Source organism: Lates calcarifer, linkage group LG18 (assembly GCF_001640805.2).
Source record: "Lates calcarifer isolate ASB-BC8 linkage group LG18, TLL_Latcal_v3, whole genome shotgun sequence".
Classification (NCBI taxonomy): domain Eukaryota; kingdom Metazoa; phylum Chordata; class Actinopteri; family Centropomidae; genus Lates; species Lates calcarifer.
The window spans coordinates 4,201,807-4,215,111 of NC_066850.1; the positions used below are offsets into that span (position 1 = coordinate 4,201,807).

At 40.9% G+C, this 13,305-nt stretch overlaps 3 protein-coding genes across 4 annotated transcripts in view; 2 read left to right on the forward strand and 1 right to left on the reverse strand.

Moving 5' to 3' along the window:
* Positions 1–104: 104 nt before the first annotated feature.
* LOC108899823 (uncharacterized protein C12orf40) lies at positions 105–2,371 on the forward strand. The gene is made up of 8 exons (XM_018700491.2): positions 105–508; positions 609–648; positions 735–882; positions 1,233–1,362; positions 1,451–1,508; positions 1,639–1,750; positions 1,845–1,948; positions 2,088–2,371. Exons 1-8 carry the CDS (start codon positions 486–488, stop codon positions 2,217–2,219), a joined length of 747 nt encoding a protein of 248 aa, XP_018556007.1. The 5' UTR covers positions 105–485; the 3' UTR covers positions 2,220–2,371.
* LOC127139017 (uncharacterized) lies at positions 2,131–5,145 on the forward strand. Its single transcript, XM_051077605.1, has 8 exons — positions 2,131–2,215; positions 2,311–2,463; positions 2,546–2,618; positions 2,724–2,775; positions 3,024–3,051; positions 3,159–3,253; positions 3,449–4,130; positions 4,212–5,145. The coding sequence occupies exons 2-8, from the start codon at positions 2,370–2,372 to the stop codon at positions 4,406–4,408; spliced, it is 1,221 nt and encodes a 406-aa protein (XP_050933562.1). The 5' UTR covers positions 2,131–2,215; positions 2,311–2,369; the 3' UTR covers positions 4,409–5,145.
* LOC108899822 (proton myo-inositol cotransporter) overlaps positions 4,539–13,305 on the reverse strand; it is a 55,716-nt gene continuing 46,949 nt past the window's right edge. For both annotated transcript variants that reach the window (XM_018700488.2, XM_018700487.2), the window contains 6 exons: positions 12,174–12,337; positions 11,977–12,097; positions 10,038–10,163; positions 9,775–9,893; positions 8,887–9,039; positions 4,539–7,832 (listed from right to left, as the gene is read on the reverse strand). In XM_018700488.2, the coding sequence (XP_018556004.1) occupies positions 7,606–7,832; positions 8,887–9,039; positions 9,775–9,893; positions 10,038–10,163; positions 11,977–12,097; positions 12,174–12,337 (910 nt within the window). In that variant the 3' untranslated portion in view covers positions 4,539–7,605. The remainder of the gene's footprint in view (positions 7,833–8,886; positions 9,040–9,774; positions 9,894–10,037; positions 10,164–11,976; positions 12,098–12,173; positions 12,338–13,305) is intronic.

Genomic DNA, 13,305 nt, shown 5'->3' on the forward strand with positions numbered 1-13,305 from the left:
GGTTTTTTTTTTTAAACTATTCTCCTAACTTCCTGTAATTGTTTCCGGTATCTTGACGTTAACTTATTTCCGTCCTACGCTTTGACAGCGGCATTTTTCATTGGTCGCGCCCCCAGCAAAACATGATTGGTTACGCGATGGACGTAAATAAATTTATCTCTGCTGTGTCTACTGTACATTTACACGGTGTCCTTACAATTTCGTTTTCGGAAAAAAGAAGTTAAAAACGATACATACATTTCTGGTTTCCAGAAAGATACAGTGGAAGTTACATTAATCAAACATTAATACACGTTATTTCTGAGTGGCGCGTGGAAGGACAGCGGCTGTCCCTCGCGCATCTTTACATATTTAAAGCAACAGCTTTAGCTAAAGTTAGCTACCCAACAAAAATATTGACTTTACTCTGAATTTTCATAAAAATATTATTTATCACTTACCTCACTGACGTTTTATTGCTTCTCTGATAATTATAGCCGTTGAAAATGAATTGGGTTGGGGGCTCAAGGTAAGAACGATGGGAATGTTTTGCTTAACTATCGTGCTAATTATAGCTTATAAACGTTAGGAAAGCTGAGCTAAGTTAACGCTGTAACGACTCTTTGCAGGAACCGGTTAGTAATGAAGAATGACGCCAAAAAGCAGAGGGTAACAGCCAACTAATATTTTCCGTAATTTTTAGTTTTCCTTTTATGTGTCCACCTGAATATTAAAAGTTTGCTATTTTCTCCCAGGAGTTCTTTGAAAAGAGGAAATTGCAACAGAAACTGAAAAACCTGGGTATAGCACTACCAGCATCGTCTGGAGGCTCTGCTTCTGGAAGTATGGACCTAGTGACTTTGTTTATTGTCAACCAGATTGCTTCTAAGAAAGAAATTAAAGGTGAGAAGTAACAGCTTGTGCAGGAAATGCATTGCATGTCAGCAGATATAAGAAAAAAACTTTCAAAAGAAGCATCAGTTCAGGGGGATAAAGAATTCCAAGAATCAAGAATTTTACATAAAATGCAAGTGATAACACATATTTACGGTGTGTTATGCAGTGAGATATCAGACACAGAAGTTACAGTACATGGAAATAAAGAATTTTATAAATAGTAAAACATCAGATAACACTGTTTTGCATACATGAATGCTCCAGTATACGATCACAGACTTGTCTCTAACACTGTGCACCTTCATTAACGCCTGATTGTGACAAATATTAGCAGTAAAAAGTGTTTTGTGTTTCAGATCCTCCTAAAGTAGGAATCCTCGGCAGCGGGAAAAGGCGATCCACTAAGCAAAATAAGCCCCTGGTACTCCCAATGAGCCCCTGTTCTCCATCACAGCTGAGTTTTGTTGAGAGCCAGCCTCAGTACAGGTACAGCTGGAGTACGGGTTGTTCAAAAGCATCTACTGTCAACACCAGAATATTTCTCACACTGTATTTATTCTATGTCAATGTATAGTGTTCAAGAAACAAGAAAGGGAAGGAATGTTATTCCACAAGCGTTCAAGTATCATCAAGTTAGTTACTTTCCACTTATTCATATTTTATCTCTTATAACAAGTGGTTCACATGAACAGAAGTTAGGATCCTTTGGCTAAAAAGTCACTCTTTTTCTTTTTTTGTTTGTTGTTTTTTTTGCACCACAAGTTGTCACCAGTGCTGGAGTCGGCCTTCTCAGACAACAGTGCGTCTGACTACCTGCCGCCCTTGGCCGACCCCCTCAGCCCCTTCTCCTCGACATCGTCAACCTCAAGCAAAGGTGAGGTGGTGCTGTTGAGTATTTTATAGATCAGACTTGCATGGAAACATAATGTCATGTCAGTTGTTGGCTGAATCAAACTGCTCTCCCCCAGGATTATTCCCCCTGAAGCTGAATCTCCAGCAGAGAGGCCAGATGGAGCTACCTCCCCACTGCTCACCTCCACCCTGGGACACCTCAGGACTGGAGCAGATCAAGGTAATGAAAATAAAATAAAATATTTCAAGGATTTTCTTACATTTATATAACATTATACCTCTAACAGTTAGAGGTGGTTGGAGATGGATAGATCTGTTTCTCTGTGTCTGTAGATGTGTCAGAAATGCTATTTTGATAGTTTCAGCCATTCTCCCAGCCCAGAGGTATGACAGACAGTACACCCTGGTCGTGTGGATCAAACCCACCCTTCTACCAACTGGAGACACCCACAGCAGCCCAAGTCCTGTTTGGAAATCCAGAACCAGTGTGAGACCACCACTAGGATGTAGATGGATTATTTGCTATCCTTGAAATAACTTGTCAGTTTTCTAACCACTTGAAGCACATGTGTGTTATCGCAGTAAAACAGAGGGAGGAGAGGTCGGCTTCTCTCTCAGTTCAACCACAGGACAAGGAGCCCATGTTGGACTTCATGCTTAACCAGTCAGAAACTGGGCAGCGGTTTGAGGAGGAGGTCTTCAGGGGCTTCAGTAATGAGGAATATGAAAGAGAAGGTAAATACTGTCACCATTTGAAACTTTTAAACAAGTACAAGGAATCTTTTTTGTTTCAGGTTAACATTAAATTTGATTTCAGCTTCTCATTTTGGGAGTGCAAAATCAAAGATATATCTCAAAGATGGAACACCAGTCCAATCTTCAGCACCACAGTAAGTGTTTATACCTCATATAAGCAAATTTTTATTCTTATCTATATGTATTATGCTTTCAAGTTGTTCTTATGTTGGGTTTTCTTTCTTAATCTTTACTGTCAGAACTGTTCCTGGCTCACAGAGCGTGGAAATGGAGGAAAGCTCTCTCCCACATGTGAGTGTGTTAAATTGGCCTTTTACTGCCATCTAGTGGTTGTGTTTGTAATCGCCATGGAACTAACTGAAATAAGACAATAAAAATCAGGGCAAAGTAGATCATTAAGAAAATAAATAATAAATAAAAAATAAAAATAAATAAATAAATAATAATAAATAAATTCTGCCTCTCAGGACTTCCATAGTATGTTGTACATCTAATGTAGACAGTTGCATTTTTACATGCCTGTTCTGTTTCCTTCTCAGCTCTTCAACTGCAGTGACATCAACTTCTGTAAGTTTCTCTCAGCATCTCCAAACTAAGTTCCCCATTCATTGTGTGAATGCTGGAGGAAGAAAAAGAAAATAAAATGAATAGATGCCTTTTTTATAATCCCACAGCATGCCCTGGACACAGCACAGGACCCATGAGTGGTTGTGGATACTCGCCAAGTTACTCTTGTAGAGAAGGTTACCTCAGTTCAGACTCAAATGATGTAAGTTAAGTTACACTGGGAGGATTTGTCCAAGTAGAAGTTTGTAACCTGTTCAAGCCACAGTAAAGTTTAATTTAAATTTCTGTATCTCTTGTTTTTAATGGAACAATACAACAGTGATCTAATCAACACCCATCAGCAGTAGTTAACACTTAAAATCAACACTGTTGTTTTCCTTTTCTAACTGTATCTCAGGATGAAGACTTCTGCCAGCCGTGTCTACAGGCTTCTTCTTCTTCATATATGGAACAATCCTGTTGTGCAGATGCTCCAAACCTGGTCTCACAGGAGAAACCAGAATGTCCCAGGCCTCTCACCCCGCTCATAAAACCCCAAATGAACCTCAGAGTTGATCAGAGAGTTATGGAGTCTGCGGCTTGCCCAGACAAAGCCTTAGGCCAACAGACAGGAAGCAGCACGGCTCAGTTTGCATCTCCTCATCCTCTGGCTCAAACTCAGAGCCCAGATCTTTGCAAATGCAAAAAAGCATCCGGTGAAACCCGAGACGCGGGAACTCAAACTGTGGAAATCCCGGCAGCTGAGACACATGACGCCTCCACTCAGTGCAGGTTTGTTGCAGACAGAGTATCCAAGGTCCCTGAGAACAGCTTGTACCTGCCACCTGTCGACATGTCAGTACAACACGCAGCCACAGGGAGGCAGACGGATACCGCTACAGAGCCAAACACACACACAGTTTCATCGGGCAGCTCAGGGAGCGGAGGGAAGAATACGCCCTGGGGCAAGATGAAATCCAAAGCTGGTTCCCTGTCAGGCAGCAGCATCATGAACAAACTCAATGCTGACGGCGGTGACAGCAAAGTGTTCCCACAGAGATCCATAAACTGCTTTCTAGATGCACTGACTGATGGCAGAGGTATAACGAGACGGAGTGTCACTTCATGTGTGCGCTGAGAAACTTAAGTAGGAAATTAAATCCTTTTGTTTCTGCATTTAGGTAAGGAGAATGGAGAGGGCAGAGATGAGAGAGGGCAACAAGAGAACGGCCCACTGATGAAAGGATACTCTGAGGAGGTGAGGGAGGAGGTCACATCTGCCACCAGAGTTAACAGACTCTCAGAAGAGGCTGAAACACTTCAGGAAATAGCTGACATTTTGCTCCTGCTCAAGCAGAGGGGGAAGGAGGGATGGTAAGGATGGATGGACTGTGGGAGGGAGGAAATAAAAAACATGCCTGTTCTGTGCATGTTTAAGTTTAAGCACAAAAACCACATAAAATGTTTAGTGTTTGTTATTATAGGTGTTAATAGAGACACAGGGAACGTTACGCTGATTGAAGTTTATTTCTTTCCCCATATACATATTCAAGTGTTAAGATTTCATGAAGATATTTATTTTTTATAGAATATAAACTCTAGCAAAACATTTACAGCTTGAACAAGAATCAAATAAACTATACAGCACTCTTTTTTGTTAAATTAGTATTTTTGTAGTTCCTCGTAAACTGTAGAAACACATGTAGTTGGTTCACATAGAAAAAAACTGCAACCATTTCACCATAAATATACATTTAACCGTCCCCGCTGTTATATAGGACAGTGTTAACACGATTTCACTTCTAGGGCCGGACATCACATGATCCTTATCATCTTTGATGAAGTGCAGCCTCACGTTAAGATATTTGGTCGACACAAGTTTTCATTACACACTCTGTGTTACGGACGGCTGCGTCTGTGTGTGTTGTAGTAATACTCTGAGTACAAAACTAGTTTGTGTAGTTTTAAGACACCTCATCCTGGACCGAATGAAGTTAAAACAATACCTTACCCTGCGTGGTTACTTTTCCTCACTTTTTTAGGTTGATAAGCCAATTTTAGAAGGTAGAAAAACTCAGAGGCCAGTCATTTTTTCTGAATAAACAGAAAATGCAGGTTGTTTCTCATCATTACTTATTACCAGCAATTATATAAGCTGTTGGGGTTCCTTTTAAAGGACCATTCACTAGATATATTCACTAGATATTTTGCATGTTTTAGCCAAATCACAGGTAGTTTACAGTATTGCTGATCATTTTCAAAACCATGCGACAAGCCTTTACAGTTTTTGTGCGGAGGCTGTGTTGTTTTAAATGTTCACTTTTCTGCCAATTTCAAGCCAGTCTAAAGTCTGTGCAAGTTGTTTCTCGTTGCTTACTGAAATGAATTGAAATGAGCGACACCTTGCAGGGTGGTCAAAAATGTCAGCATGCTTTGGAAACTGACCAGCAAATGTAAACCATAATGATTTGTAAATAATGGTCCTGTAAAGCTGTTTTTTGGGGAAATCTGTTTACGTTTGAAGGACAGTTATAGGGTTTTCATGTGAAGGTGCTAATGCCTGGGACTGGTTCCTTTTAAAGTGATCTACAACCTCTATTGGCATCCATGTGTGAATGTGACACCTTGAAAATACCACTCACTTTCTAAGGGTCACTTAAAATATCACTACATTGTGCCAGAGCATTTGATAAACAACTTCTTATTTGAAAAGTTTATTAAAAGTGGAATTAAATCACATTAACTGATCCTTATTCACCGGTTTTGTTTTGTTACATAAAGTTAACTCCGCTGTAAGCTTTCAGACAGTTTTGATACACTGAAACTTATGCGTATTTGACTAACAAGGTGTAACCTCACACAGTTTTACTTTACAAAACAACACTGGCAAATTACACTAAATCCTACTCCTCGACTTTTGACACGAGAACCACATAAATGATATGCTCTGCTATTTGTACATAAGGCTATGGAGGAAGACAAAAATCTAAATACATGAAATGACAGTAAAAAAATAATATTCCATCACAGGTGAAATGCAAATATGTACATGTCAAATGAAAAAAAAAGCTATGTCGGCTTAGTAGTTATCATAATATGACGTAGTACATACATGTCCACTTAGGGAATGTGACTGAAAAATGGCCGTTAGGCACCTTCACAATACACAGGCACTAATATTATCATGTTTAGATAGAATGAAATACTTGAAATCTCAATCATAAAACTAAGGTTTTACTTTACCACTACAGATAGAATAGGCCGGTCATCTTTGCTGGATATTAAATGTACAACATACCCAGCAATAACAACCAGCTATAGTTCATGACACGCAGGTTTCTAACATTGGTTCATAGTGTAGATTTTGGAATGACAGAGTGACATTAAACTCTAGTATTATGTTAAAAATGGCATTGGAAAAATCTTATTTAAATACATAAATAAATAAATAAATAAACAATGGCAACAGAACTTAGATTCATTTCAGTGCTACTGCAGTGGTAAGTGGTTTGTTTAGGCACCCACTGACAATACAAGTTTGCTAAATTTAAACAATATACTGTACATCTCTGGTGTTCACGGAGTCGGGGAGGGGGCAGAGAGGAAAATAAATAAATCTGAAGGTTGAAGAAAAAATATGCAAGATCCCCAGAAGCTTTTGCAAGATCTCAAGAAACTTTTGTGAGATCTCGAGAAAGTTTCTTGAGATATTTCAAAAGTGCATCTTTTTTTTCGTATTCCTCTATGCCCCCTCCTGGGCTCTGTAGGTGTTTGCTTTTCATGAAAATATGAAACACAAACTACGACTGTCATCACAAGGAACTGACATTAATGTGCAACGCTACAAGCTTAAACAACATTTAACTGAGATGTGTTTCATGTAGAAAGGCATAATGGTACTGTAGATCACCGGTAAGTTACAGCTGGAAATTTTGTGGACACACAAACCTCGTTTCCAACACCACACTGACTGTACCGTTTTCAATGCAAACAAATTCTGACATGATGCTGCAGGATGACTGTGTCATGTCACTCTTTATACTGTACGGACAACATCATATATAAATAATAATTGATATTTACTCAGTGAATATACAAAATATTAGGGACATTTTCCTTCCCCTTTTGTAAAGAACACCATCCCTTATAGTTTGTATTTTCAGTGTGTGTTCAACAGTCATGTTTCCTGCCCAAAGTGTCCGTAAAATAGACGTCGGACCTCTATGAATTCATGTTGAATCTATGTGAATGTTTAAGCCTTTTCCACATGCATGGTTGAGAAATCAGCTGTCGACTAAAGCAAGTTTGACTCCAGATTTAGTGTCAGTTCACCCTCAACTCAGAGATTATGTTGACAACAAAACATTCATACTCAAACTAAAGTATTTCATTGATTTTTGGATTCCTGAATTGACTGATTTGAAAGTGAACTCACGTTACTAATACAAGCAAAAGGCCTTTTTATTAAACTCTTATTTTGAACTTCATCAGTGACTCCTCTGTCCACCCACAAAAATATAAATATTACAGACCCAGACTCGCATATTTCATTAATCGCCAAGTTAACGAAACTCCCTAGTCCACGTCAGATGCGTCGTTGTCCGATAGATGGTAGTTTGAACCTTTGACTCGAATGTACTCGACCTGCCGCCCTTCGTCCGAATCAGAGGCGCCGCAGGAACAAAGCTGGTTTTCGAACAGCGCCTCGATCTCCTCCAGACGCCGGGCTTTAGTCTCTGGCAGACAGCCATACGTGAAGATGAAACCTAGCAAGGCCATGCTGGAGTAGAGGAAGAAAGCACCTGGGAGGATGAAACAAAAGAACACACTTGTCAGTAAGGACGGCCACCCACTAACACAAGAAACACACTGCAACAGCCTTCGAGAGCTTTTTCTAAGACAGAGAGAAAGAAACTGAGATGGTGACAGGAGATCCTGAGGGCAGCTGATATTACATGCTGACTGCCCACAATCCTCTATGTGGATGTGTGCGTGCTGAAAAACGAAAATGGTTTACCAAACTGAAAGATTGTTTTCAGGCAGCTGGTCACCAAACACTAAACGTGAAGTAACATGCCCCTGTCAAAGTGGACATTACAGCTGGGCTAACAGAAGGAAAGAACTACATAGAGACACAAATGCACCTAGAAACAAGCATTCATCTAGAAATGGTGACAAGAGGCTTAATGAGATTTCCCAGCCACTGCAATCTGTATTTTCTCCTTCTCAAAGCAGAATGACATTTTAAAGTTACAGACAAGTGTGCGTTACCATTTCTATGACAACATCATTATGTTTCTTTACAGTTTTGACACATTTTTTCTTGATTTTTATAAAGTGGATAAAGGGGATGAACGACTGAAATTGATTATTAACCCATTGCATCTCAGGATGCCTCCACAATCACCCCTGATGGATCGATCGCCAGATTCCACGAAAGGTCAGTTCCTTCCTGTCTAAGGAGAAACCTGCTGCTGAACTACAGTGACTGAGGAGGTAAAGAGGAGGGCTGAAGGGTAAAAAAACGGTTGGTGACGCCTTGGGGTATCAGTCAGCTCTTACCTCCTTGCTGCTCTTGACGTAAGGCAGGGATGAACAGGATGTTACACAAGACCTGCTGCAGGGTTGCGTAAGGACTGACAGCACTGGATGAAGACTGACAGCACTTGAAGGCAGGGACTAATTGTTCCTGACATAAGTGTCTGATTAAAATTACAGTCTGAGTTTGGTTTGATAGGAAAATCATGATAGTTTCCCTACTTTGTCTCCTTCTCTTTCTTTCACGAAGATAAAGAATAAAAAAGCCCTGAAGGTATTTTGCTTTTTTCTGCTAAATTCTGCAGCATGGAAACTGACCATAGTAGGTGAAGTACTGAGCCAGGTGGAGGAAGGTGAGAGACACCAGGATGTTGAAGGTCCAGTTGACTCCGGCAGCGCAGGCGTTCCCCGTGCTCCTCGCCCACAGAGGGTAGATTTCTGAGTTGATGGTCCACGGCATTGGACCCATCCCTGAGAGACAGAGATAAGAGATGAGCCTTGTGTTTTTTCTTCATGAAAAGATGGAGACAAAATCTCTTTTATTATAAAACAGAAGAACAGATGGAGGAGTACAGTGTGACTTTCTCACAGGGTAAGATTTCCTTCCTGAATGTCCACAGTGGCCGAAAAATGACCAGTCTGTGTCTGGGGTATTTAAATTCCTGGAGCTGAGCTTCAGATGATTCTCTTTACACCATTTGTAGGTGTAGCCAATGGCGCACTTGGCTGCAGCTATCAATGTGAGGCTCTCTACCACAGTCACAGTGGAAACAACAATAATGCAAAGCAGTAAAAAAAATAAAAAAAATAAAAAGGTGATTGGCTGCAATTTCCATCTGCCTTTTCATAATCTGTTGTGGTTGCCGATTACTTTAGCCAACAGAGAGAACGAGGGCCAGAACCAAATGAGGACAGACACTGATAATACAGTAATAATACACTCTTATATTGGGAGGTTATGTTAGTTCAGTGAGTAAAACCTTTAGAGAGGACCCAGTGTTATTTAACACATCGTGGCATGGCTGAACGATAAAAGTCACAACCAGCTTGGTTGGTCTTCTCGTTGCACATCACATACTATCAGAACAAAACTGTGAAATCTGTTGTTATTCGTTGTCATGTGTGTGGTCTCACTTTTTTTTTCATTTGTTCAGATTTTACAAATCTTTTGCCAGGATTTAGCTGGACAGAACCTGTCTGTCTTACCTGGAGCAAAAGCAGCTAGGTACAGCACCAAACCCAGTAAAACCAGCCAGGAGTAGGAGGTGGGACAGTAGTTGTAGGCCCAGTAGGTGTGATCTCTCATCAGGCTGGAGTTGGAGCATCTGGAAGAGGGGACATCAACGCCCAATTCAAGGTGAAACTGTGTCATTTCACATTAAAGCGAGTTGGGTTTATACATGTATATCTGCAGCCATCCGCTGGCTCCTAAACACACGCACATACCCATGCAGCATCCTGTGACTCACCTGCCCCATGCTGCGTGCTCGGTGGAGGCCTTATTGACTGGAGCACAGGAGGAGGTGAGGAGCACTGAGCCGTTCTCTCGGTAACAGAAACCACATCCAGGGTCCAGCATGCACGGCTCGCACAGCCTGCGAAGCCAAACAGCAGACGCCATTTACATTAGCTCTAATTCCCCTGAACACAATCAATCACACCACATTCCTGTACTCACTGTTTTTGCTGTACACTGACTTCTGTAGAATACTGACAAGCAAACTGTATTTCACTAGATGGAACTAGAAGAGAGGACAGCTTTGCTCTCCACCCCCTCTCATTAAGACATGCCTCATTACCCAAATGAAATTAATGTATGGACTGTTCCTCAGATACAGGAAGTAATAAATCAAAATTACAAAAAACAAATGGCATCATTATATCTTTATCCTGTCTTGTCCCTCTGTTACATCTTAGTTAATTGAAAGTGCATCTTGTCATGTCAGTGATGTGATTAGCAGGCCACATGTAAGAGAGTCTGAAGTGCCGACCTAGGGAACGCTCATACATTTGTTGTTGTAGCGCCTGGTTGAACTGCGTGAAATGTGTGCTTTGTTTCACAGATCTATTTTTGCAGAGTGCAGACTCTCCCTGTGTGGAGGGCACCTTGCTCTAATTACACACTGAAGTCAGCTGAATGAAAATAAAACCATGTATTAATACCTGAAGGAAGGTGGGAAGGTGAGAAGAGAGATGCAACAGCTTAGCTTCAGCTTGAATCTTTGCTAATATCAGCGTAAATATTGAAAGCTTGCAGCAGTAACTAAGAGGTGTGGGGCTTAATGAATGGTTAATTGATCATTTAAAGGCAACGTATCAAGAGGTTGCGTCATTTCCCAACTATAGTCAAACTCCACTTGGGACTAGGCATGGGCCTGTTACCAGTAGGAAAAAAAGCCTTTCAGAATAACTCATTTTAGAGCATTAATCACAATACCACAATACCATGTAACTGTGATATTTTTGCTTAAGGTTATCATACCGTCAGAATATCATACCAGCCCCTGCCTGGTTGGGACGCCTTGAGAGTATGCCCTTAAATGAGTCACCCCATCCAGAATGAGTATAGCAGGCCTGTGGTGGCTCTGATGCTCGGCTGCGGTCAGCGAGGGGATGTGTGGGCTCATATGGAGTAAAGTGAACTCAACAGTGTGGTAAAAGCACTCATCTCTTCAAATTATCTCTGTGTTTGTGTTTGTGTGCAGTGGTGGTGTGTTACAGTGAGTGGGTGCTGGACAGTGAGTCCATTAGGTGTTGTTTGTTGTTATGATGAAAGAGCGTTGTTACACGCGAGTTTCATCTGGTGTCTGTGTAAGTGAGAGTAAATTGGGACACGGAGGCATCTGATCTCTGGCTCTCTCGTGTGGAAACACACTCGGCGTGTCTATGTGAGTGTGTTTGGCCTTTGTTGCTAATGGAGACAATGAAGTGAATTGGAGCTGATTTAGCGATGGTTCTAGGTGTTTGGGAGATGATAAAAGTCACACAGGCAGGAATAATACTTACACAGAATCTTTACACAGTTGCTTCCATTACAACCCACCAGTTTATCCAGTTATTAATAAATCAGTCACAGTGCGGTTTGAATACTATGACTCAGGCCTTTTCTAATGTACAGTACAGATGTGACTCTGCATATACTGTATGTTGGCACTACTTTCTTTTTTCTTAAATCAACACTTCACTGAATAAGCCATTAAAAAATATGGTTTGATATGTTTTATTAGCAAATTTTCCTTTAGTCCTTTCTGTTTTTATCTATATCATAATACAACACGAACATGCTTAAAAATTCTCTAATTATTAAAGAAACATAAATGGTCAGTGTATTCCATGCAGTGAGGCAGTTTTTCAGCTGAAACACTTGGAACCAAACTGAAGAGTGTGTGTTTGTGTGTGTGTACTCACTGGTACTTGGAGCAGGTGGAGTTTGCCATGGCCGGGTCTAACGGGTGAAAGGTGACAGGAGGACTGTGCTGGGCAGACAGCAGAAAACCGATGGCCAACAGACTCAAGCTCAAACATGTACCTGTTGAATAAATGACATTACAAAAACTGGGATTTGAACACACCACGCCCTGATGTGGACATTTTGACCAACGTACCCACGATGCTTCCCAAAGTGAGCTTCCTGCGTCCCACTCTCTCCACCAGCCACACTCCCAGCAGGGTAAACAGGAAGTTGGTGAGGGTGGTGAGGCTGGCCAACCAGATCGCAAGCCTGTCATCCCGCACTCCTGACATCTGCAGGATGGTGGCGCTGTAGTACCTGTGGGACGGATAATTCTGACTTGTTACAACTTGTTTCTTATTTCTGTAGTTGCAGCCATTGTTTCCATCAGTTATGGGAACACTGTATTCTTGAGATGTGGGAACAAGGCAATTAAGTCCAAATACAGGGAGTCAGCTTGTAAAGATGTTTAACCTGATTATTTAAAGGTGCTCTGTGTGAGTTTTTGCTATTGTTACATAGCTAACATAGCATTGACATTTTATTACCAGTCTCAGAGAAATATTGCAAATTCAACATCAAAATTCATTCCTTTACGCGTCAAGAGTTGTGTCCAGAGTCGGAAAGCAATGGCAATGTTAATTCTTGTTATTCTTTTCTTCTACAGAAGTTAGCATGCTAACTAGCTAGCCCTGGCCCATCTCATAATACTGCTTTGCGATAGTGATTTACTGTAGCCTCCAGTCTCCCCTCAGTCTAACATGAGAGGTTGAAGAAATAGTGCTGCCCAGAGGACGTATATAATCTAATCTCTTGTCTTAAACAATAAACAGCTGTTAATGGCAGTGTTGGCTATGTAACGATAGATAATGTTTCTTGTTGACTAGCCTACTAGCCTAAATCTTTACCGTAATAACGCACAGATCAAAAAACAATATTTTGATAAATACATCTATAAAATAAACTATGACAATGACGCTCTTCTTATGAGCCAGCCACTCACCCACCACTTGTAGCCTCTCTACTTGAACACCAGCCACTCATCTAGAGATAGTTAGCATTCATCTATAAATAGTCTTTCAACAGTCACTCTTAACAGCTCTTCCTCTTTCTCTCTGTTCTCATACGGTATAATTATACTCGCAACTCTGGCACCATGTTGCTCCACGTAGGCAGATTACTTCCAATCATCATCAACAACGCTCTAAACAGGCGGTGGTCAATAACAATACAGACACCTGCATGGGGTCCACTTCCCACTTCAATTATGATATCATGTAACCAAG